Consider the following 22917-nt stretch of genomic DNA (forward strand, 5'->3'; position numbering starts at 1 on the left):
AAAAAAAAAAAAAAGGTCATCTAGGTCCCTGAAGAGCTCAACATGAAAATTCTTGCTATCTCTAATCTATAAACTTAACAGATAGTTATGGGCTGAACTGTGTCCTCCCTGCCTGCCCTAAATTAATATATTGAAGCCCTAACCCCCACTACCTCAGAACGTGACTGTATTTGGGGACAAGGTCTTCAAAGGTAATTAAATTACTAAAATGAGGCATTCGGGGTGGGCCCTAATCCAATCAGATTCGTATCCTTATAAGAGGACTATTGAACACATAAAGCACCATCAGGTGTGATGCACAGAGAGGGGACTGTTGGAAGAGGCAGCAAGAGGATGGCCATCTGCCAGCCATGGAGAGAGGCCTGGAACAGACTTTCCTTATGGCCCTCAGAGGAAACCAACCCTACCGGCACCTTGATCTGGGACTTCCAGCCGCCACAACAGTGAGGAAAACAGACATCTGTTGTTTCAGCCCCTTGTCTGTGGTATTTTGTTACAGCAGCTCAAAGGGACTAAGATGAGGACTAAGTGTATAGCACAACATTTGGAAAACTGGCCTAGTGTGCATTCTAAGCATTGCAAACTGAACCATAAAAACAGTTGATAATAAAGCCTTGCTCAAAGATTCTGCAAAGTTTTGATTTTAAAGCCAAAAAAACAACTATTAACATGCACAATGAGAAATTATGTTAAATACATCAACACAGAGAGGAAGTAGAGGGCATGCGTTCCAAAGGTACTGCCTCACTCATGATGGAGCCGGCATGCTATTCTAGTCCACATTCTACTCCTGAGATGGCTCCAGAAACAGGTTTTCTTGTTTTCTTCTGTATTTATTTATAGGCCACTAACAAAGAGCAAAATTAATGGAGAACCACCAGCTAAAAAGCAATACTATTAAAGACTATTGTTTTGTTTTGCTTTGTTTTTAAATGTTTATTTTTGAGAAAGACAGAGTGCAAGGGAGAGAATCCGAAGCAGGCTCCAGGCTCCGAGCTGTCAGCACAGAGCCCAACATGGGGCTCGAACCCATGAACTGCGAGATCATGACCTGAGCCGAAGTCAGACGCTTAACCAACAGAGCCACCCCGGGCACCCCAAGACTATTGTTTTTTAATCAAATACAAAATCGTCCATTCATCTACTTCTAAATTAAAAACGTGATTTACCAAACTACACGATTTACGATAAACAGTAAAAGAAAAGACCGAGTCCAGTTATGGTGCGAGAACAGGAAGAAGAGGAGCGGAAGAGAAAAGCTGCTCTGCGGTGGTGCAGAGTCTGGGAGTGTGGCTGCTTGCCACGTCAGGCTCACACTACTTACATGATCTTAGGCGCATGATTTCACTTTGATGAGCCGGCTCTTTATAAGGGGAAAAGCTTAAACAAGATAATTACTTCTCAAGCAGTGTTCATGGACTCCCTAAAGCTTCCCTGGAGATTCTTGTAGGGTGGGTATAGAGATAAACTGGCAGGACTTTGTGCCCTTGGGCTTAGATTCAAGCAGAGGTACTCATTTCTATTTGTTTTCCATTTGAATGTTTGCGTCGTCACTTGAGGGAAGAGTTCTCCTGCCATAAGTGCTCAAAATCATTGTACGAAAGTGCTCTGTGCCATATACCTGGGATACTCCGGGAATACGTATTTAAGAATCAGTAAGTAACAAAGCTGAGCAGGTAGACCCAGGAGGCAGAAAGAAGAGCCAAATGATAACTGACTTGCAGGAACACCGGGTAGATGATGATGGTAACAGGGGACCCTGACAGGGCAAGGGAGAGTGTGACCTCTACGTATACAAGATTTAGGACTGTTAGTTGACGGTAAGCATTCCAAACTGAGCCTGAAGTGTAACTTCATGACTCAAAAAGTGAATGCAACTTTAGGCGTCATTGATAAAAGTATAATTTCCAAAATAAAGGCATTCGACAAAATTGTCAAATATATATTTAAGAACCTACCTGTCTGTACTACCAATAATCAAAGAGTATAGGCAGCACTGTTTGGCGGACTTTGAAATGAGTCAGACCCGAGTTCCAATCTTCATTCTCAAGTTTACACAAGATATGTAACTTCAGGAGATATAGCTTCTAGAACCATCAACATCACTAATGAGGGGACTCTAGCGGCACTGTCGTGAGGGCTAGTGATCACCATGGATAATACTTGGCACGTAGCATGGTGCAGGCATACCATTCACACTCAAGAAATAGGTGATGCTTACAGAGCACGATGTGGACTTCTATCTCCTCTAACCCTCAGAACAGTTCGAGAACCAGGGGAGCATAGCACATAAATGCAAATTATCACAAGGGTGGGACTAAAGTGGAACAGATGAAATAGTCAATGAGGACAGAGTACAGCATCACCATTTATCATTAGGAGGAAGAGAAAACGCTGCGACTTTCCCGCGAGGCAATCTGGCAACGTGTAACAGAGGACATTTCCAAAGTTCATACATGATGGGCCAACTCTGTTTGGGAAAGGAAAGGATTCAGAAAGTGTCTGTGGGTAGAAATGGGAGTGCCCCCATTGACTGGCTGGTGAGCATCTCCTTTAAATGCAGATTTTTCACCAAAAAAGCAAAGCATCTCCAAGAATAGAAGTCTCCCTTTTATCTTTTTCCCCAACTACCAGTTTCCACAAATATCCCTTTTTCAGCCCGAACGTGGAAAGCTCCTGAGAACTCCTGAGGCAGAAACTGTGGCCCATGTCACCATTCCAGTCCTCACATTTGAGTGGAAGCACAATGCCCAGGGAAACAGACCCCCCCCTAATGACTCAAGTATTCCTTAAGACCAACAAAGGAATGTGGAATAGAAGTATATAAACCCCTTCAGGGTGGGAGGTCCCAAATCCAGAACAACTCATGGTGTTCAAGGAACTGCCGTCACAGAAAGAATGAGAGTCAAACCGTTTCATTTCTTCTAAGTCTGAAGGAGGCGGTCCTTTGAGTTCATTGCGACTCAAGACCCAAGGGAAAAAGTGTTCTGGTAAAAAGAACAACTGACAACCGAGGGCCAATGGACACTTACCTAAAATGAGATGAAGTTTGGTTTCTGTCTGGAAAGCATAGTGCAACGTCACCAAAAATGCTGACTGCCTGATGTGCTCCAGGACTTGCCGCTCTGTCCTTGTGTGCTCTGTGGTTTTGGCCTTTTGAACTATCGTTGCCTTTTTCAGTACTTTCATGGCATACAGCTTTCCAGTATCGTGACCGCTGATTTTACGAACCAGAAATACTTTTCCATAAGCTGAAAATGAAAAGAAAAAAGAAAAAGAATGAAAATACTACACAGAACGGTAATCTATTGGCAGGTGAAAGTTACGAGATGCACGACGAACTTTCCTTGATGAAAAAGTACCTTTATTGAGGTTTCAAATAAAACAGCTTTGACAGATTTCTTTCGTTGTAGGTCAAATATATTTCTAGGTCTAAACCTTGGTATTTACATATTTCACCACTGCTGACAGCGTTATGTTTTCACTCTTTTACTGGTATTTTCTCCTCAATATTTTTAGCTGTAGGGAACTAGCTGCTATTATGGTCAATTAACCACAATCTGATTCTGGAACAACTAGGACATTTTAGACATCAGATAAAATCTTCAGGTTTTGCTGCTGATGTAAACAAATGAAAACAGTTCTTAAGAATCTCATACACATAGAAACCTAGCACCTCGACTATCCCTCTATATTTAATAAAAAAACTAAAGAAACGTAAGCTGACGTTATATAAACAAAAGAGATCTTCAGACTTAGAAAACACTAAAATACCTTAACTTGTAAGCATCCTGACAGAAAAGCCCCTTTACATCTTTGGGCAGTAATTCATGGCTCAGTAGGTCAACCTCAAAAAGTTTTCCCTAAGGGCTCAGTTGGACAAATCCTGTGTGTGGTGCCACTCCCCCAGATGGAGGAACTGGGGCCGAATGCACAGGTATCTGCATTTATTTCCCTAGAGAAAGGCGAAGAGGGCAGGAAGGGGTAGGAGGAGGAGGGTGAAGGAAAGGCAGACAAAAACACTGTGACAGGGAAGGGGTAGGTCCCCAATGCATCTCTACAGTGTATTAAAATTCTCTTTCCTTTGAAACACCTCCTGGGTGGGTAAGCCCAGTCTCACTTTTGAAGTTCAGCACTTTATTTATTTATTTTCAGAGAGAAAGAGCACAAGCAGGGGAAGAGCAGAGAGAGAGGGAGAAAGAAAGAGAGAGAGAGAGAGAGAGAGAGAGAGAGAATCCCAAGCAGGCTCCATGCCATCAGAGCAGAGTCCAATGCAGGTCTTGAACTCACCAACTGTGAGATCATGACGTGAGCTGAGGTAAAGAGTTGGACACTTAACCGACAGTGCCACCCAGGCGCCCCAAGTTTGATACTTTCATCAGACCGTTCTGGAGTTAGTCTGAGTTCTGACCCAGACCTTCCCTCCAGGGCCTCCCTGCACCCTGCCCACACCTCTCCGGTATTTAGCCCATAATTCTGTTCTGATCCACTCACTAGTGCGAGAGCGCTTAAAGGGAGGGGCTCCTGTATACTCCACGTTATTCAGGTCAGTCCTTCGAGAAGTAAATTAGTACCAACACATGACAGACATATACATATGGATTGGTGAAAGGCTGGAATACTCCTGAGGAGGACGCTTTCTAAGGAACTTGCTTATGCCAGGCTCTGTGCTGAACACATTCCACACACTGGTTCACTTAATCCTCGGAACAGCTAGTGAAGGTGGTACTTTTAGTAATTGCAAGCTACAGATAAGAAACGGGTTCCAGGACTGTAAGGAAGTGGCCAAAAGACTTGGGTAAGCGGTGGCAGAATGGATACAAACTTCAGGGACCACGCTTTGGGCTGCAAATGAATTTAAGAGATGATTCTTCACAAATACTACAAATCGGATGCTCTGGTTTTAGTAAAATCACTATCATAATCATACTGAACACATTCTGGAATACGGAGAAAGTGCATAAAGGGTTTGTGTTCTACCCCATTGTAAATAAAATGATCACAGACTGAGATTTTAGTGAGGTAGAGGTGAACAAAAAAAACCAAAATGACAACTTTCCAAAGCTAACAAATTAACCTAAAGTATAAAAACGAAAAAAGCTCATCTATTCCAGAAGCCCTTCCAGGAAGCTGGAAAATATTCTGATGAAGCGTGCTATATCTTCCACAGAGTCAGCCATGACAGAAACTCGGGAGGAAGTCAAGTCCTCTACAAGTATGGGGCTTTTGTGTTCCCTACACACACAGCATCCGCCCAGACCCCCCCCCCCGTTCTCTGAGACTCCCATCTCCAGAATGCTCCGGTCCTTAGAAATTATGTGTGCTGTCCAACAAAGCAAATCTTCCCAAGACATCACTGAAAGATGGCTGTTCAGCTTATAGCTAGCTAGTCTTTCAGCCTAAGTGTTGACCGTGTGGCTGACAGACGGCAGGGTGTTAGCACTTAACATCTGAGTACTTGCCAGGCACTGTAGAGGTATATTAACTCATTCAATTCCTACATCATCCCTGTAAGTAGGGGAGAAGGATTACCACACTGAGAAACTGAAGCATCGAAGACCACACTTGCCCACCTGGCCCTGCATCCCACACACTTAGCTCTGCTCCATCCGCCTCCCTTCAGTGCGACCTCACAGGCAAATAAATAGGGAGTGAGACATTAAACAGAAGTCACGATAGAAGTAAGGTGGGTTTTTGGTGTGATGGACACGGGGCCGTTAACTTTTATGAGGAGAAAGTCTTGCAAAGTAGCCTATTTTATTGATGGGGAGAAGGGATGGAAATATTAGAAAATGTTCCTTTTATCGAGTGGACACAGACCATTTTTATAATATTTATCTGTTGGTCCATCTATACCCTCTGGACCTACAAAAAGAGTATTACCCTTCCCTGTAAGATCATTTTTTAAATACTTAAAAACACTACCATGCCATCTCACCTATGCAAAATGTCCTTATTCCCTAAGCCAAACTTAAAGTAAATGATTTTGAGACTTCTCACCACTAGGAGGTTCCACTGACGTACTCTGTGAGTTACAAATATTTTTTCTTTGATTTCTTTCCTATTACTTTAACTCTTAAAAAATTTTTTTAAAAATGTTTATTTTTGAGTGAGAGAGAGAGAGCGAGCAAGGGAGGGGCAGAGAGAGAGGAAGACACAGAATCCAAAGTAGGCTCCAGGCTCGGAGCTGTCAGCACGGAGCCCAACATGGGGCTTAAACCCATGAACCGTGAGATCATGACCTGAGCTGAAGTCAGACGCTCAACCGACTGAGCCGCCCAGGTGCCCCTCTTTCCTATTACTTTAAAACTATGTCCTATTATATTGGGGAGCCTGGGTGGCTCAGTCGGTTAAGCGTCTGACTTCGGCTCAGCTCATGATCTCATGGTCGGTGAGTTTGAGCCCCGTATCAGGCTCTGTGCTGACAGCTGGGAGCCTGGAGCCTGCTTTGGATGCTGTGTCTCCCTCTCTCTCTCTCTGCCCCTCCCTCACTCATGCTCTGTCTCTCTGTCTCTAAAAAATGAATAAATGTTAAGAAATTTTAAAAAAATGTCCTATTATGCTAAATATGAGGTAGCACAGGATGCTAATGTATGTGGTCAAATAATATAAAATCATCCTGCTGCTACATTATATACTAATTGTCAAACAGTAAACAGTCATCCACCTTGCCATGTGATGAGATCCAGAAGCTTACCAATAACATAAGCTAAAGACTGCATATATCCTGCCAATACAATTATTTTCCCTATCAGAAAGCGTCAGGGAAAAGAAAGAAGGATAAAGCTTACAAATCTTCTGTTTTTACTTTTATAGTTGCCACGGTTAACTAAGGCTACAGTACTTTTATCACATAGTAAGTGCCAAAGGTGTTTATGTCAACAAAATTCAACAAATGCCTTACAACATTCCACACAACAAACATTTCAGACAAGTAGGATCCTAGGAGTAGGATGCCTAACTAAAACATAGTTGTGTCCAAACAGCCTTGTTTTTGAAGCACCCATAAGGCTGCTTGTCACACTGCAGAGGGGAAGAAAACCCAGTCGCTACGCCCTCCCTGGGTAAACTGGGTTGCAGATGAGTACAGAGAGAGAAAGTGAAGCAGCCCTTCTGGTGAACAGCACCATCCACTCCAGAACCACCTACATGCATTCCAGTGTCTGAAGACGGGACACAAAAAGTGGAGTTGATGGAAGTATTGTATCCTTTTAGTTCGTAACCAGATGAATGACTGCTTGCCTTCTAGTGCAGCCAACAACTAACTGGCTTTCATTCGGTAAGTGGTGTGCCGACCTCGTTAAAGAATTCCTATTCTGAAAGCATCGTCTGGAACCTGTAAAGGCTACCAATGCTGACAACCCTCCTGGCCATAAAAAATGAACAGTACTTCCTGCTCAGATGGAGCCCCTAAAATGGATGTTTGGCCACACATCCGGATTTGCTGCTTAGGTAGAGACTAAGATTCCTGCTTCAGCATGACTCTAATTTTCACATCGACACGCAATGGTTTCAAAGGCTTTATGAGCAATCCTCACAGAAGTCTTGTGTACTGCTGTGAATCAGCACCTCTTCAAGATACTCTGTCAAGAAATGTGAGAAAAAGAGGGCATGGAGTTCACTGGGTTTCCAGAGGACCAGTCTAACAGCGCTTGACGGAGAGGTAGAGGTTCTACTTCTTTTGAGACTGAAGGAAAGTCAATTCTAAGAATGCATGACAAGAAGGATTAGTTCCTGACTTTAGTTGATAGACATCTGGGACCAAATGAAGGAAGTAAATGCTTCAATTCTAGGCCCAACAGACGCCATTTTGGGTTCTGCTTAAGACCGGAGTGCTCTTCAAGCAGCCATTTCAGAGGAGAGAACTGGATCAAGACACATAAGTAAACTTCTCCACAAATCTGGAGAAAGAACTCCACAGCTGGGAGGAAACCAGCTCTCTTATGAAGGTTAGTTCTGTTCAAAGTGAAATGCGGATTTAGAATTCTATCCTCGCTGACACAGACAGCACAGTGTTGGCAAAACTTGTTGACAACGATCTCAATAGCTTGAGGATAAAGCAAATAATATAAAATGAACTAAAACCAAGCACCACGGGGAAATGTCTAGTTCCTTGGAGTACGTCTCAGTTTGCTTTTCCAAGTGTGGGAATCTTACTCCACTTGCCACAATTAGTATTATCAATCAGGTGTTTAGTGCTTGTTGTCATAATAAAGAAAAGTTAAAACTGACTGACGGTTTGAAAACAAGGTGACATTCATGCTGCCATATCAAAAGCCACCACACAATTTCAACTACATTTTCAAGCTAAACAAAAGCAGCCTTCTTGCTGAAATTTATTTTGAGCATAACTGGACCCATCTTTTTGCTTTATTTGTAAAATGTGAATTCATTAAAAAGTTTTAGGAAGTAGCATCTAATCTCATGATAATGAGATCACAATTTGTTAAAAAATATTTTTACAGTCTGTAAAAGCAATCACTTTACAACGCCATATAATTAAACGCATGCAAAATGTGCATATGTTTACATGCATTATTCTGGAGGAAGAGTTAGTTAGGAGCCATTGTTCTAGAAGGTCTCTGGTTTATTTACTTAATTGCAGTCCTCACCTAGACATGCCGCTCTCACTGGGACCCAAATGGCTCAAGCACTGTGAGATCACTGTTTCCCAATTTTTACTAATGCTATTGAAAACTGTGTGCCTTGTACACACTGCTTATCAGTTATGCCACACTTTGGGTTCATACCAAACTCCTAGCAGAAACTACTGTACTTGAACCATGGCTTTTAAAAAACCACGTGGCAGAAATTGTTAGCGACTTCCACTTGGACCAGGGATACGCCCCCCTTTTCCTCTGTACAACACACTGCTGCACACTGACTGCCTAGGACGGGTTCACCCATGCGTTTCTGTCTCCATGTAGCTCAGCTGTCTGCTTCACACCAACTCGTGGATACTCACTCGTGGCCTCACCCATTTACTCCTGTTATTGTTATTATATAATTTAACTACATGTTACATAAACCACTGAAATGTAAATGTGAAAGAAAAATGAGGTTGAATACTTTGGAAGAACTGGATAGAAGCAAGACACTTAAAAAAAAAAAAAAAAAGAACTGCTGAAAAGCTAGGTGTGGGTGGAACACTATAAAAGGCTTGGGGGAAAACTGTGGAAATCTAGAAGGATTCTGGACTCAGAGTACTTCAAATGCTGCTGGTTCCCACTCTGCTTTGAAGAATCCGAAACTTAATTTTAGATGATGCACTACAAGCATCACTACAAGTGATTTATACAAAATAAACTATTGTTTAAGAAATTATTCTCGGGGCACCTGGGTGGCTCAGTTAAGTGTCTGACTCTTGGTTTCGCGTCAGGTCATGATCTTGCGGTCTGTGAGTTCAAGTCCCACATGGGACTCTGCGCTGACAGCGTGGAGCCTGCTTGGGATTCTCCCTCTTTCCCTCTGCCCCTCCCCTGCTCGTGCTCTCTTTCTCTCTCTCTCTCAAAATAAATAAACTTTAGAAAAAAGTTAAAAAAAAAATTATTCTCAAAGAAAAGGTCCCATGCCTACATCCAAAGATTGGCAAGTGGGGGTACCTGACTGGCTCAATCTGTAGAGCATCTGACTCTTGATCTCAGGGTGGTGAGTTCAAGCCCCATGCTGGGCATGGAGCCTACATAACAAACAACCACAAAGACTGGCCTCACTGGCAGATGAATATATATTTATCTATTTTAAGTGAAATTAATATGTTCAAAGCACATATTTATATATATCCTTTTAAAGGGATTTTCCACTTCAACCGTTTTTTTTGATTAACAAGTACCAGTCATGTCATTACGAGAGAGGATCTTGTTCATTGCTGTTGGAACCCAACCGTCTCTCCTCCTTCCAGATTAGTGGAATCTCGTTAAAGGGTGACTCGGCCATCAACCACACTAACTATGGCTCCAGCTTGCTTTCATCCTCAACCTGGCAAGCACAGCTTTTGTGGTACCATCTAAATTGCTGATAAAAAATATAACCCTTCTGGCTCAAATCAGTTGATGTCCAATTGCCCTTAAGATAAGGAGAATACTTAATATAAATTATCTGGCGTCCACCTCCCTCTTTCCCCCTTCTGTCTCATTTTAGCAGATTCTTTCAGACCTCCAGCCTTTTCTGACTTCTCCGACTAGCACAGTTCCTCAAATTTTATGCTCTCATAACACCATGCATTCTTTGTCACAGAAATGATCCGAAACATGACTTTTCACTGATCTGTGTGACTGCTTCACTGTCCACTTCCACAGGACTGGAAATTCCACGAAATCATACACTGTGATTTGACTCCTTGTATCATCAGCAAGTAACTGGAGACTCAATGCTAAGTGCATGAAAAAAAAGAACAAACAAGCTAGCAAACAGGAGCAGACCAAAGAAAGAGCTCCGTAGCATATAGCCAAATACCCTCTTCTCGGTTGATAATTTTGCTCTAAAGTTGAAGCTGAGTCTTTAACAAAAGAAACCAGTAATGCAGACTGGTGGTACCGAGCTACCCCCAGCCAACTCTTTTCCTCGGAGGAAGGAACAATCAGCTTTCGTGAAGCAATCCCTTTTAATTTGGGTATTAAATTTGATTCCTGGCAACATTCCCTGGTGAAAGTGAACTCAGGAAACTTAGGAGCCACCATTCTAGAGCAGGAAAATGTCTTAACATAGTCCATTTATGGCCACTGCATTATGATCTGCCACAATCACTGAAGAACGAATCACAATGCCTGGCCACATTCCTTTCTCAGATATAATTTACTCTGGGAAAAAATTTCTGTCTTTCCACATGTGATATGTCCTGGCACTGACCAGCAGGCCACCTGCCTTCCCTTCCTCCTTTCCCTGTACAACTTCACTGACCCCAAGACAACATTGTCAGGAATGGAACCAAACAAGAAATACACTCATGGAATTCTGAATTTCATTTGTCCTGCCCTTGGAAACGAGATCCTTGTCAATAGGTGAGTGGAACGTACATGGTGAGTAATGTCAGAGTGGTGTGTATGAAGCCCCAGAAAACCCACCATCATCCATGTCAGAGAAATAGCTCCATTTCAGTGTTCTTACAGCACAATCAGCCACAAAAACACACACTCACGAGTCCAACCGACTAACCGTAATTTGGTACTTCTAAAAGACCCATCTGAAACATCTGATTAATTAGACCTTAGCATCAAAAAGAAACATTATTGTCCAAAAGACAATGTTTTTCCAATAATATTGACACATCTTGTGTCAAAGATGCTGTTCTCATGATATCATTTAATGTTCATGATATAGGAACCATTTAATAACTTCAGCACTTGTTAAGTCTCTCTAGGCCGGTTTTTGGGGGCACCTGGTGGCTCAGTCGGTTAAGCATCCGACTCTTGATCTCATGGTTCATGGGATCAAGCCCTACATCGGGTTCTGCACTGATGGCACGGAGTCTGCTTGGGATTCTCTCTCTCCTTCTCTGTCCTTTCCCTGCTTGTGCGCGCGCTCTCTCTCTCTCTCTCTCTCTCAAAATAAATAAATAAATAAATAAATAAATAAATAAACTTCAAAAAAAAACACAAAAAAGGTTCTTTAGACTGTTTTTTTCCAAACAGTGGGCAGTGATATCAATTAGTGAGTCTAAACAGCATTTAAAAAAAATAAGAGAAACAAATACACTAAAAGTGTTTCATGAAACCCGTGCTTCCTCTTTATAAATGCATCCCCATGTGTATGTATATATGAATGTAAACAAATCTGAGCACATGGGAGGGGAAAAGAGAGGGGAGTACAGAGCAGCAGCTAAACACAAAGACTCTGCCAGATTGCCTGAGGCTGAACCCTACATATTGTATTTAGTAACTGTATGACCTTGGGTAGAACAGTTAAGATAACAGTGTCTCAATTTCCACATTAGGGAGAGTAATAGTTCCTACATCTTACTTTCTGTTCCAGGGATTAAATAAATTAATGTAAGCATCCTGGCAGATAACAAACACTATAGAAGTATTAGTGGAAGAAAAGTGTGTGTGTGTGTGTGTGTGTGTGTGTGTGTGTATACAGACATAACATAAATACACATACTGAGTTGCAATATAAAAACGTGCTTATTTCGTCCTATGGGAAATCAGCCAAAACAGCTTGAAAGTCACTGTTCTAAATAAATTTATATGCCTTTCCTTTAAAAAAAAAATTATGTAAGCCACAGAATTTTCCCTTTTATCCCTACCTCCTGATAACCTCAGAGTTAAATTTAAGACTTAATTATAATGCCTATCTCACCCCAGATGTCTGTAAAATCTACTTCACTTTCCTTTTATCAGGCTTTCACTTATTTTTTTTAAGGTTCTCTCTTTTTTATCTTGAAAATGCCCTTAAATCTCTTTTTGAAAGAAGGTAAATTTCAAAACACATTTAAAATAAATGCACTTGACTTTATATATTTATCAAACAAGCATTGATTCCTAAATTCCTTTATACAACAGATATCTTAACTGTACACTAAATTCCAAATATTAAAAAATACATACCTATAAAATGAAATATTTCAAATTTTAAAAGAAAAAATGTCTAAAGAAAAAAATTTTAAAGAAATAAAATTTTTAGAGAGATAAAATTGTTAGAGGAAAAAAAAGGAGAATCTGAGCCATTTCATATAACTATTTTGTAAAAATTGGCCATTGCTTTGATTTGTAAAATCAAAAACACCCCAAATTTCTAAAATTAATTAAGGCAGACTAAAATATTCTTCTAAGATATAAGGAAAAGCTATGAACCCCAAACACGATTAAATAAATAGATGCTGTAAGTAAACAAAAGAGACACAGTAAAAGCGTATGAAATCATAAGCAGTAATTTTTATAAAAGACACTGAGGTAGGCCATTTGTTTGGGGCATAAACATTTATATCCTCCTGAAGATATGTAATACAGAGGATCTGGATGAGACATAATAAAAGTGCCAGCATTCTAGATTTAACCCAATTGTAGTTTTTAAACTAAAAACACGGCCATTTGACCCATTTGCTTAACTACGTCAATGGTCAGAAACAGTTGTACAGCTGAATCAGGAACACAAAACAGTACATTTTCTTATGGATGGTGATAGCATCTAAAAAAGATTTAACATGTACAAAGGTTGAAAATAAAAACAGCCACAGGAATAACTATCTATGGCTACCATTTGTGCATACTGCATTAGCTTGAGTAACTAAAGACTAATTGTGTAATAATTTTCTAGATCAGCACTTTGTAAGTTTCAGAGAAAGCACCAAGACACTACATGCATGAAGCCAGCTCATAACTGCATATATGTAAGTGGGTGTGGCCAACTCCTGCCTATCTCCATATGAGTGACCCATTACATCACAGGCCATATCTTATCCCTGGTGCCAAATGACTTGAAACCCAAAGATTCTGGTCCAGCAGGAAAGAAGAAAAAGCTACAAAGGAAACCATGTCCAACTGTGAGGTCTAGACTTGGAAATGACTGCCCATGAATATGATTATCAGAGAATCTTACTAAAAGAAACATCCACAAGAACTAGGAAGTAAGAACAACCATTGCTTGAAGCACATTCATAAATCATTCTCTTTATACCTCAACAAACAAGCTGTCTGCTTAGCTACACAGTTATGTCTTATTGGCCAATATTAAATACCATCTGTAGTAGAAGTGAAGGGTGCTCTGCCAGTGACACTTGGACAGGCTGGTATACCCATACACCAGAGCTGCTGATAATCCACAGCTGCCTCCTTCTCAGGAGAAAGGCCTAAGGTAGACAGACCATTCCCTAACCTGTCCCAACCCAAGCAGCCTACAGCCAGTGACTAACATAGGTGCAAAAGGCCTGCCTCCTTACTTTTGCTCCAAAACTTCCCATGAGTCCAGGCTGAATCTAGACCCGAGCTTAGACCACATGCTGCTTGGGCTCTTCCCCTGCTCCTTCTGCTTCCCTCACTCTCTCCTGAGAGTATTCCTGCAATTAATCATATGCACCTAAATCCCTGTCCTGGCCTCTGCTTCTAGCTGACATGACCTACGACAGCATCAGTAATAAGTTGTATCATGTCAATGTCAACCAACATCTTCCTATGGAATCATTTTATGATCATGGCATAAATCATTACAAACATTTAACCTCTAAGGCTTCCATAAACACTGTAGGTTTACACTGAAGCATAAGGTACAGTGGATATATACAGATGCAGAACTATAAACTTTTTTGAATAACAATTTTGACAATTCATGAATACATACTTGGAAAAGTACTATTTTAATAGGGATATTTTCCAAACACTTAAGGGAATAAAATGACAAATGATGACTAAGTCAGCATACTTTATAAAATAGTCTTTTACATGATTCAACCAAAGTTTTATTCCCCTTTATCCTATCACCAAAAAGTAGCTGTCTTTAAGTTGCCTAGTGTAATTCTAGCACCCTCTAGTGGCAAATTACCCAAGAGAAATAGAAATCTGTCTCATTTAATAAAGAAAATGTGCTTCTGAGAACGCTGAAGTATAAATTAAAACAAAACAAAACAAAAGGCTGTCCCATCAAGGATGATTTTCATAGAGTCTGGGAAAATGAGCAAAGAACACCAGAGTCACCATTTCAAGGATGGCACTTAAGATTGGGGTAAGCAACCAAAAGATGGTCTCTCTACTGGATAAATAAGTATTTCCATGCATCAGCTTGCAAGATCTGCTATTGATTAGATGACCCCCCCCCCCAAAAAAAAAAACACAACAAGGAAAAAGTTATCTTCTCATGAGGGCACCAGGGGCTGAGGTAGGCACAAATGATAGTTGCCCACTAGACATTCCTGGAGGTAAGGCATTTTGAATTTCTGTACTTTGCCAGTACTCATTCTAAGGTTTCATAAGCTCAGGAATAATTCTATATTAAATGACTACATTAAATGCCTAGATCCTTACTATTCAATTTGCAGATTTGTATGTAATCTATCATTTTTTTTAATACTTCCTACTCTAAGGCCAGCACCCAAAACAGTACTTGCCTCTTGATAAATACATGTAAATGAGTGAATCCCAAGAGCAATGGGAATGAACTGAAAGTTTATTTTTAGTATTTGAGAAAGAGAGAGAGCATGAGTACGAGCTGGGGAGGGGCAAAGAGAGAGGAAGAAAGAGAATCCCAGGCAGGCCCCATGCTGTCAGCACAGAGTCCAATGCAGGGCTCCATCCCACAGACCGTGATATCATGACTTGAGTTGAAATCGAGTCAAATGCTTATTAGTCAACTGAGCCACCTAGGTGCCCCTGAACTGAAAGTTTCAAATAGAGAAGTGGCATGTCCAATTTTGCACTTAAGAAGGATCACTCAGGCTGTGGAGTGGATAATGGACCAGAAGAACCAGCCTGAAACCTGGAAGATCTTTGGTGGCTCTATTCCTCTCTTGCTGGACATATTTTAGGCTGTACCATAAAATATTTGTTAAAAAATGACACATATCAAGCTCATGTGAGACCTCGCTAATGCATTATATTATCTCTTTTAAGAAGCTGGGCTTCTTTCTCTTTTAGTTACATAACTAGCTCAAGTTTATACAGCAGTTACTATGTGTCAGGCACTCTAAATGTTTTATTACTCATTTTCTGCATATTTAAGTATAAGATCGCCAACCTAAAATAAAAGGGTGTTCAGAACCTAAAATGTCTGTATAGTTAAAAGAAGAAAGCAGAATAAGAAACACAATCCTTTCATTTGATATGTTATTTTTAAGGTAATAGACAAATCAACTTCTTAGAAATGTTCATCAAATTTCAACTACCAATATCTCATTTATGAAGCAGTTTTTCATTTGTTAGACTTTTCTTATTAGAAATATAACTTCTGTTGAAATTACTCCCAGATATGCTAACATATCTATATGAAAAAACTAATTATCCTAATGAAGAAGTCCCAAATAATTTTGTTTTTCAAATTGAGGATACAGCTTTACAGGGGAGTTTCCTATTCAATAAACAACCACAACTGATGGTTATCCAGAAACTGGCACTTCGTATCCATTATTTCATTAATCTCATAACAACACTGTGAGATGGGTATTATTGACTTATGCCAATAGGGACTTAGGCTCTCAGAGTTCAAGTGATTTACCCAGGGAACACAAGTAGGTAATGAAAACATCAAGATTCAAGCCTGAATTGGCTATGTCATCCTGGATACGAAGTACTTCACAGTTGTGAATGCACTAAAACTGGAAGAGGAAATCAACTCGGGGCACCCTTTGTGGTCACATGGCAAACTTTATTTAACTTTTGGGGAGGCGTAATGACAAAAGATTGCCAAAGTACAAGATCATGTATGATGAATAAAGAAAATTCAAGGAGAATACTAAAGTTTTTTTTTTAGCTAAAACCATCATGCTCCATTCCATTAAGCATTAGAAGTACTAAGAATGTACACAATGGGTATGCTTAAAGACTTTCTTCACCTCTACCTGGGCACATGTCTCAGAGAAAGCAAATGGTTAAAAGTAAAGCAGCAGAAAAGGTAAGGAGAGAAATGAAAACAGAATCAGTATTCGCACAAACAATCTAAAATTTCATCATGAAACAAAATACAGTTGATCCTTGAACATGGGTTTGAACTACACAGGTCCACTTACACATTAATTTTTTAAAAATAAATACAGTATAATACCGTAAATGTACGTTCTCTTCCTTATGATTTTCCTAATATTTTCTTTTCTCGGGCTTTATTGTTAAATGCACAGTATATAATGCATATAACACACAAAATATGTGTTGAACAGTTATTTATATTATCACTAAGGTTCCCAGTCAACAGGAGGGAAGTTAAGTTTTTGGTGGGCCAAAAGTTACGCAGGGATTTTCAACTAGGCAGGGGGTTGGCGCCCCTAACCGCCACACTGGTCAAGAGTCAAGTATAATTCTAAAAGATGAACCAAAGCTATTTCCTGGACTTGGAGGTATCAATCTCAAGAATCATGCTAGAGACAAGAGCATGAATTATCATCTCACACTGTTGTGAGCTATGGAGATGGGGCAGGGCTACAGAGTTGGACAGATGTATAAAGATGATCTTAAGAGCTTACAATCTAGAAGGAAAATAGCAGAAAAGAAGGAAAATTCAGTGAACCACTCAGTGCTGTGTTCTCTGCAAAGGAATTTCAGCACCCCAATTCAGAGAAGGAAGGGATCTAGGCAGGATGTGGACGGGCAGAAGAGAAAAGGAGCACTAGGATTATGGGAAAAAAGATAAGGCAGAGCATCAGAATACGGGAAAGTATGCCTAAATGTAGGGGAGTAAAACAAAAGTAACCAGACTAGAAAGTAGGTGGAATATCAGGGTAACTGGACAAAAAAGACAGGAGAAAACAAAGCTAAGTCTGAAAACAAGGCAAAAGGATTTGGATTTGAATTAATTAACTGGGGGAGGAGGAGGCACTATAAATTCTGAAATAGGAGAATAGCGCAGTAATGTTGAATTTTAATGAGGATGCATACCATTTATAACAGAATATAAGTAAAATGCGTAACACAGAAGAGAGAACTTGCAGAAAAGCAGACCAGTTAAGAAAACCCTAGCAACAATCCATGTACAAGGTAATATCTATCAGTGATGGCACAAGGAACAGAAAAGGTCAATCCAAGGGTCATTTCGAAGGAAAAATTATAAGACTTTGTAAGAAATAAGAAATAAAAAGTAGAGAAAAATCAAAAATTACTTCCAAGTGTCTAGCTTAGGAAACTGATCGACAGACTAGTGATAGACCAACAGAAACAAGGTAGCTGGAAAGAGAAATAAATCAATAGTCTGAGTGAAAGAGAGGTTTTGAAACAAATATTACATGCATTTAAGTATGAGATCAAAAAGCAAATCTTTGATATTTTAATATTCCACAAAGTCTTCAAGATATTGGGTGAATAGCATTTTATATAGCTCAAAACACATAAAAATTAATTCATCAGAAGAATTTTCAGTTTCACTTCCAAAGAAAACCTGGCTTGACACATAAAGACATCTGATGAGGCTTTTCTATTATTCTAGGTGGCGTTGGAAAAAAATTATCTTAAAAAGGTAATGAAACTGAAAGATTAGTGGTGAAATTTTTGAATAAAAATTGAGATTTTATTATATTCATAAGAAAAGTTTCCACCTACTCCATTTAGTCATCAAAAATGTGATTTTAAATACAGAAATACCTACAAATGACACCCTAGTTATTCCATCTTCTCCTAAGAGAAGTGAGAGTATAATTGGTAATACGGCAACGAAAAAGCATGCAATGAAAATGCCCAAGTACAACGTTCTTGATAAACTCATTCCTCACCTTTGCAGAGTTATCTTAAGGACCTGGAATCATACCACTCAAAAAGTTGAAGTAGGTAATGCGACAAAGTACTAACTGTGTTGAAAGAAAATATACCCCAGGTTTGATTTCGATAAATTCGCTATTAAAAATTTCACACGGATGAAACTGGCCTATAATTTTCCTTCCTCATATTCTCTTTGTGGTTTTTGAAATCAAAGCCATACCTCATCCAATGAACTGGAAAAAAAGAATCCCACTCTTCTATCCTCTGAAAGAGTTTGTGGAAGATGAGAATTATCTATGGGTTGAATGTTTGGCAGAACTCATTCTTAAAACTCTATCAACTACCGTCCTGGCAGGAAGTTTTTGCTTACTGGTTTTCTTAACAGTTACAGAATATTAAGGTTGACTGGTCTTTCTTAATCAGTTTGGAAACTTACACACTGCAAGATTTATGCGCATGTTAAAGTTTGCGGAATACTACCTCAGAACACTAACTCCTACCACCTCCCAAACTGTATGCTATTTTTGTCCAGTGACTCAGTTTTCTTTTTTGAACCCCACAATTTCAACATTACAGCTATGGTTGTTTAGATTTTCTTTAGATCCAATCCTTTTTGCATCTGGGAAACTCTCCTGAGATTACTTTCCTTTTTCCCTACAACTAGGTCTTTTAGAAATTCTTTTAGTGAGACCGTGTTGGTGGAAAACACACTCAGCTTTTGTATGTCTGAAAATGTCTATTTCGCCCTCGCTTCTGAAAAATAGTTTTGTTGGGTATACAATTCTCAACGGACTTATTTTCTCCGGGCATTCTGCAGATATTTGTCTACTCTCCCTTGGTTTTCATGGTAGCTGTTGAAAAGTCATCTGTTTATCTGATCATTGTTCCTTCATAAATAAGTCTTTTCTCTCTGGCTGCTTTTAGCGTATTTCTCTGGTGCTCATCACTTTCTCTATGATGTATTCATGTGAGAATTTCTATATACTTGTCTGCCTGGAATTTGTTCTGTTTCTTCAACCTGTGAATTCACATGTTGAATCAGTCTTAGTAAATTCTCAGCTAGGATTTCTGATCAGACAACCTTGTACCTTCTCTCTGTCCTCCATGTCTTAATCTCTCTTTTACAGTGTCTTTTTTTTTAAATTTTTATTTATTTCTGAGAGAGGACAAGCAGGGGAGGGGCAGAGAGAGGGGTACAGAAGATCCGAAGTGGGCTCCCCACTGACCAGCTGATGGGCTGACAGCAGCAAGCCTGATGCAGGGCTCAAACTCACTAACCAGCTCGTGGCCTGAGCTGAAGTCAGACACTCAACCAACTGAGCCACCCAGGCGCCCCTTAATCTCTCTTTTATAAATGCCATCTCATTTTCCTCCATTTTATATTCTGCACATTTTCCTCAAACCCATCTCTCAACATGTTAATTCTCTTTAGCTACATCTCATGTGCTAGCAAACCAACTACTGAGTTTATAATCTGAATTACTTTTTCAACTTCTAGAACTACTATTGGTTCTCTTTCAAATCTGTCCATTTTGTAGCATGCTTTTTTTCCTTAATATTACCATCAAAGCTCTGTTTAATTTTAAAGACCATATCAACATTTATATCATATTTCAGACCTAATAATTCCAACAGTCTCTACAGGTCTAATTTTGCTATTTGTTGTTTCCACGTCTTTCACTCATGGAGACTTGCTTCTTGGATGTTGTGATCATTGACAATTAAGACCATGTCTGTAAAACTTTCTTCGGTACTTCTTTATGGTCTAGGTAACAGTTTATTCTTTCAAAGAGGATTTACATTTGCTTTTCCTAGGCACCTGGGAATACTACCAACTCAGTACAACTGTAAACTAAATTCCTACCCATTTTTTGTTCTTTGGGATTACACAAATGTGTACAAATTCCAGCTGCAAACCCGCATGATGCTTGGCTTATGTTGTGAATGCTCAGGGAACGCTTTTATTTATTTATTTTTTCCCTTCACCCAGAGCCAATGCTGAGGCAGAAAAATTTCCTCTGCACCTCCCTTTGCAGACTGGATTTTTTTTTTTTTTCTTATTTAGTGGTTTGCTAAGCAGTAGCCTTTTCTACCTCTCGGGAGTCTTAGATGATGTCCCTCATACCAGGCATGGAAATGCTAAGTCCAAAGAACCTGCTCACTATCTACTGGTACATTTCCCCAGAATAACCTTTGCCTTCAAGGGGCTTATTTATTCTCTAGATTCCTGTTCTGTTTTCCTTTTGGATTCCAAGGATTTTTCTTCTTCTTACAAGCTGACCTATACTATTTAGTAGACTTTCTTTAGAGGTTTTTATCCAGCACTTTAGGGGTTTAAAAATGAGGAAGATTTTCCAAGATGTGCAAGCTGTCATCTTATCAGAAAGAGAACATAAACTGCTTTTCTATTTCTACTTATGTATTTGGAATATACTGCCAAATATAAAATTGACAGATCAAGGAACAGAATTAGTTTCATGGTTTTTGTTACATGTTATAAAATTCAGCGATGAAAATTAATTAATATTACATGTTAATAGTGGCTTGAGGAGATCTGTAGTTTCCATGCCTATTTTGCTTCAGAGAGGTTATCTACTAATATTAAATAAAAGTTTTTTGGCTTTGACCATATCTGGAATAAAACAGGATCTTAGTCTGATTTTCATAACTTATTTTCTAAAAGAACAGCTGCAAGTGTTGATAAGGTTGTGGAGATATTGAAACCCTCATACACTGCTGGTGGGAATATAAAATGGTGGGAATGTAAAATGATGTGGCCATTTTAGAAAACAGTCTAGTAGTCCCTCAAGAAATTAAACATAGAATTATCACATGGAATAGCAACCCACCGCTAAGTATGTACCCAAGAGAAATTAAAACACATGTTCACTCAAAAACTTACACATGAATGCGCACAGCAGCATTGTTCATAATAGCCAAAAGGCAGAAACAATCCAAAAATCCCATTGACAGATGAATGGATAAACAAAATGTGGTATATCCATATAGAGGGATATTATTAAGCCATGGAAAGGAAAGAAATACTGATACATGCTACCACATGGATGAATCTATAAAACATTATGCTAACTGGAAGAAGCCAGACACAAAAGACCACAAATTATATGATTCAATTACGTGAAATATCCAGAACAGGCAAATATAATGTATAGAAGTAGGTCAGTGGTTGTTTAGGGCTGGGAGAATGGCAAGCTTGGGAAGTTATAGACAAAGGGTTCATAGTTTCTTTCTGAGGTAAGGAAAATGTTCTAAGACTGGCTGGGGTGATGGTTGCACAGCTCTGTAAATATACTAAAACCACTGACTTGTACACTTTAAATGGATGGACCATATGGCATGTGATTATATTGCAGTAAAGCGATTAGAATAAAAAACATGCAGATAAAACAAATTCTGTGGCTATAACATAAATTGACCTGAAAAAGCCTTTGACAAAATGGCACAAACTATTTCTAAGGAAATTCAGTCACCATACAGTTGTGACCTTTCTTCTTCTTCGAGGAGATACTGCCTTTGAAAGAGGAAACAAATGTTAAGAATAAACGACATTATTTTGATATTTTGCAAGCATGATTTCTTAATGATATGGTAGGGTGAGGCTAGTTTGTTTTAAAAATACATCTTTACAAATGATCTGATGGAGAGAATGCACAGTAAACTCTCCCAAGTTGACAATTATACTAAACTCTTCCTGACAATAAAATATTTAGCTGATGAAAATAAATTATAGGGCTTATGCACTGGCAGCTGTAAAGGCTGGCTCTATACAATATGCTGAACTACTCAGGAAAATCATGAAAAGCTTATATGGCAAGGCCCTAGGCATGACAGCTCAATACCAAATGACCTAAAGACAAATTGCATACGTGGTATGCGAGGGCAGTGGCTGGGACTGATCCTGGAAGCCCCGGAGAAAGGACTTTTCTCCTGCTAAAAGGCTCGGCACTTAGGAATCTATGGGCAGATGCCCTCCTGCGGACAACGGCGGGTAAGAGGCTGGGAATCTAGGAAGGCATACAGGCCCCTGAGAGTGTGAAGCTAAACTTTAGTGGAGAAGAAAAATAGTCTGTTTTCTGAGGCTCTCCCTCCCCTTCCAGGAAAGAGACAATAGGGCCTGTTGAGACTGCAAAAATAAGGAGTTAAAATCCTCCTTTTCATCCCTACCTTAAAGATGGAAAATGAGAGTCCCAAGTTCTCACAGTGGCATACCTACAGAGCAACACATCCCAGAGAGAGAGCTGAAGAGACCAGGTGCGTTCCTGGCAAGACCAGCTGTGTAAATGGTGGGCCGACTGCAGAATGACAATGTGGGGTGCCCTGTTCATGAATTACTTAGAATCTCAGGACAGTGAAAGCAGAGCATTAAACCTAACATGGGGCTCTTCTGAGTGTGGGGGTCTCTGCAACTGCACAGGCTGTACGTCCAAGAGGTCCTGACTCTTGAGCAGCAAGCATGGCAGCAGCAAAAATCCAGGAGGCACAGAAATGTATAAGGCAAAAAACCAAGATCGTCCAAAATCCTACCACCTGGGACAACCACTGTTATCATTTTGGTGATTTTCCAGAGAAT

General features: G+C 39.7%; 1 protein-coding gene across 12 annotated transcripts in view; it reads right to left on the reverse strand.

Moving 5' to 3' along the window:
* RPS6KA5 (ribosomal protein S6 kinase A5) overlaps positions 1-22917 on the reverse strand; it is a 178643-nt gene that overhangs the window by 104417 nt on the left and 51309 nt on the right. For 11 of the 12 annotated variants that reach the window (XR_003422700.2, XR_003422699.2, XM_027066424.2 and 8 more), the window contains one exon: positions 3033-3251. Coding sequence is in view for 9 of the 12 variants with exons in the window: in XM_027066424.2 (XP_026922225.1) it covers positions 3033-3251 (219 nt within the window). In the remaining 3 variants the exon portion in view is untranslated. Of the gene's footprint in view, positions 1-3032; positions 3252-22917 lie in introns of those variants that run through there. The other variant, XM_027066425.2, reaches the window with a different exon arrangement.

The sequence above is a fragment of the Acinonyx jubatus genome, chromosome B3 (assembly GCF_027475565.1).
Source record: "Acinonyx jubatus isolate Ajub_Pintada_27869175 chromosome B3, VMU_Ajub_asm_v1.0, whole genome shotgun sequence".
NCBI lineage: Eukaryota > Metazoa > Chordata > Mammalia > Carnivora > Felidae > Acinonyx > Acinonyx jubatus.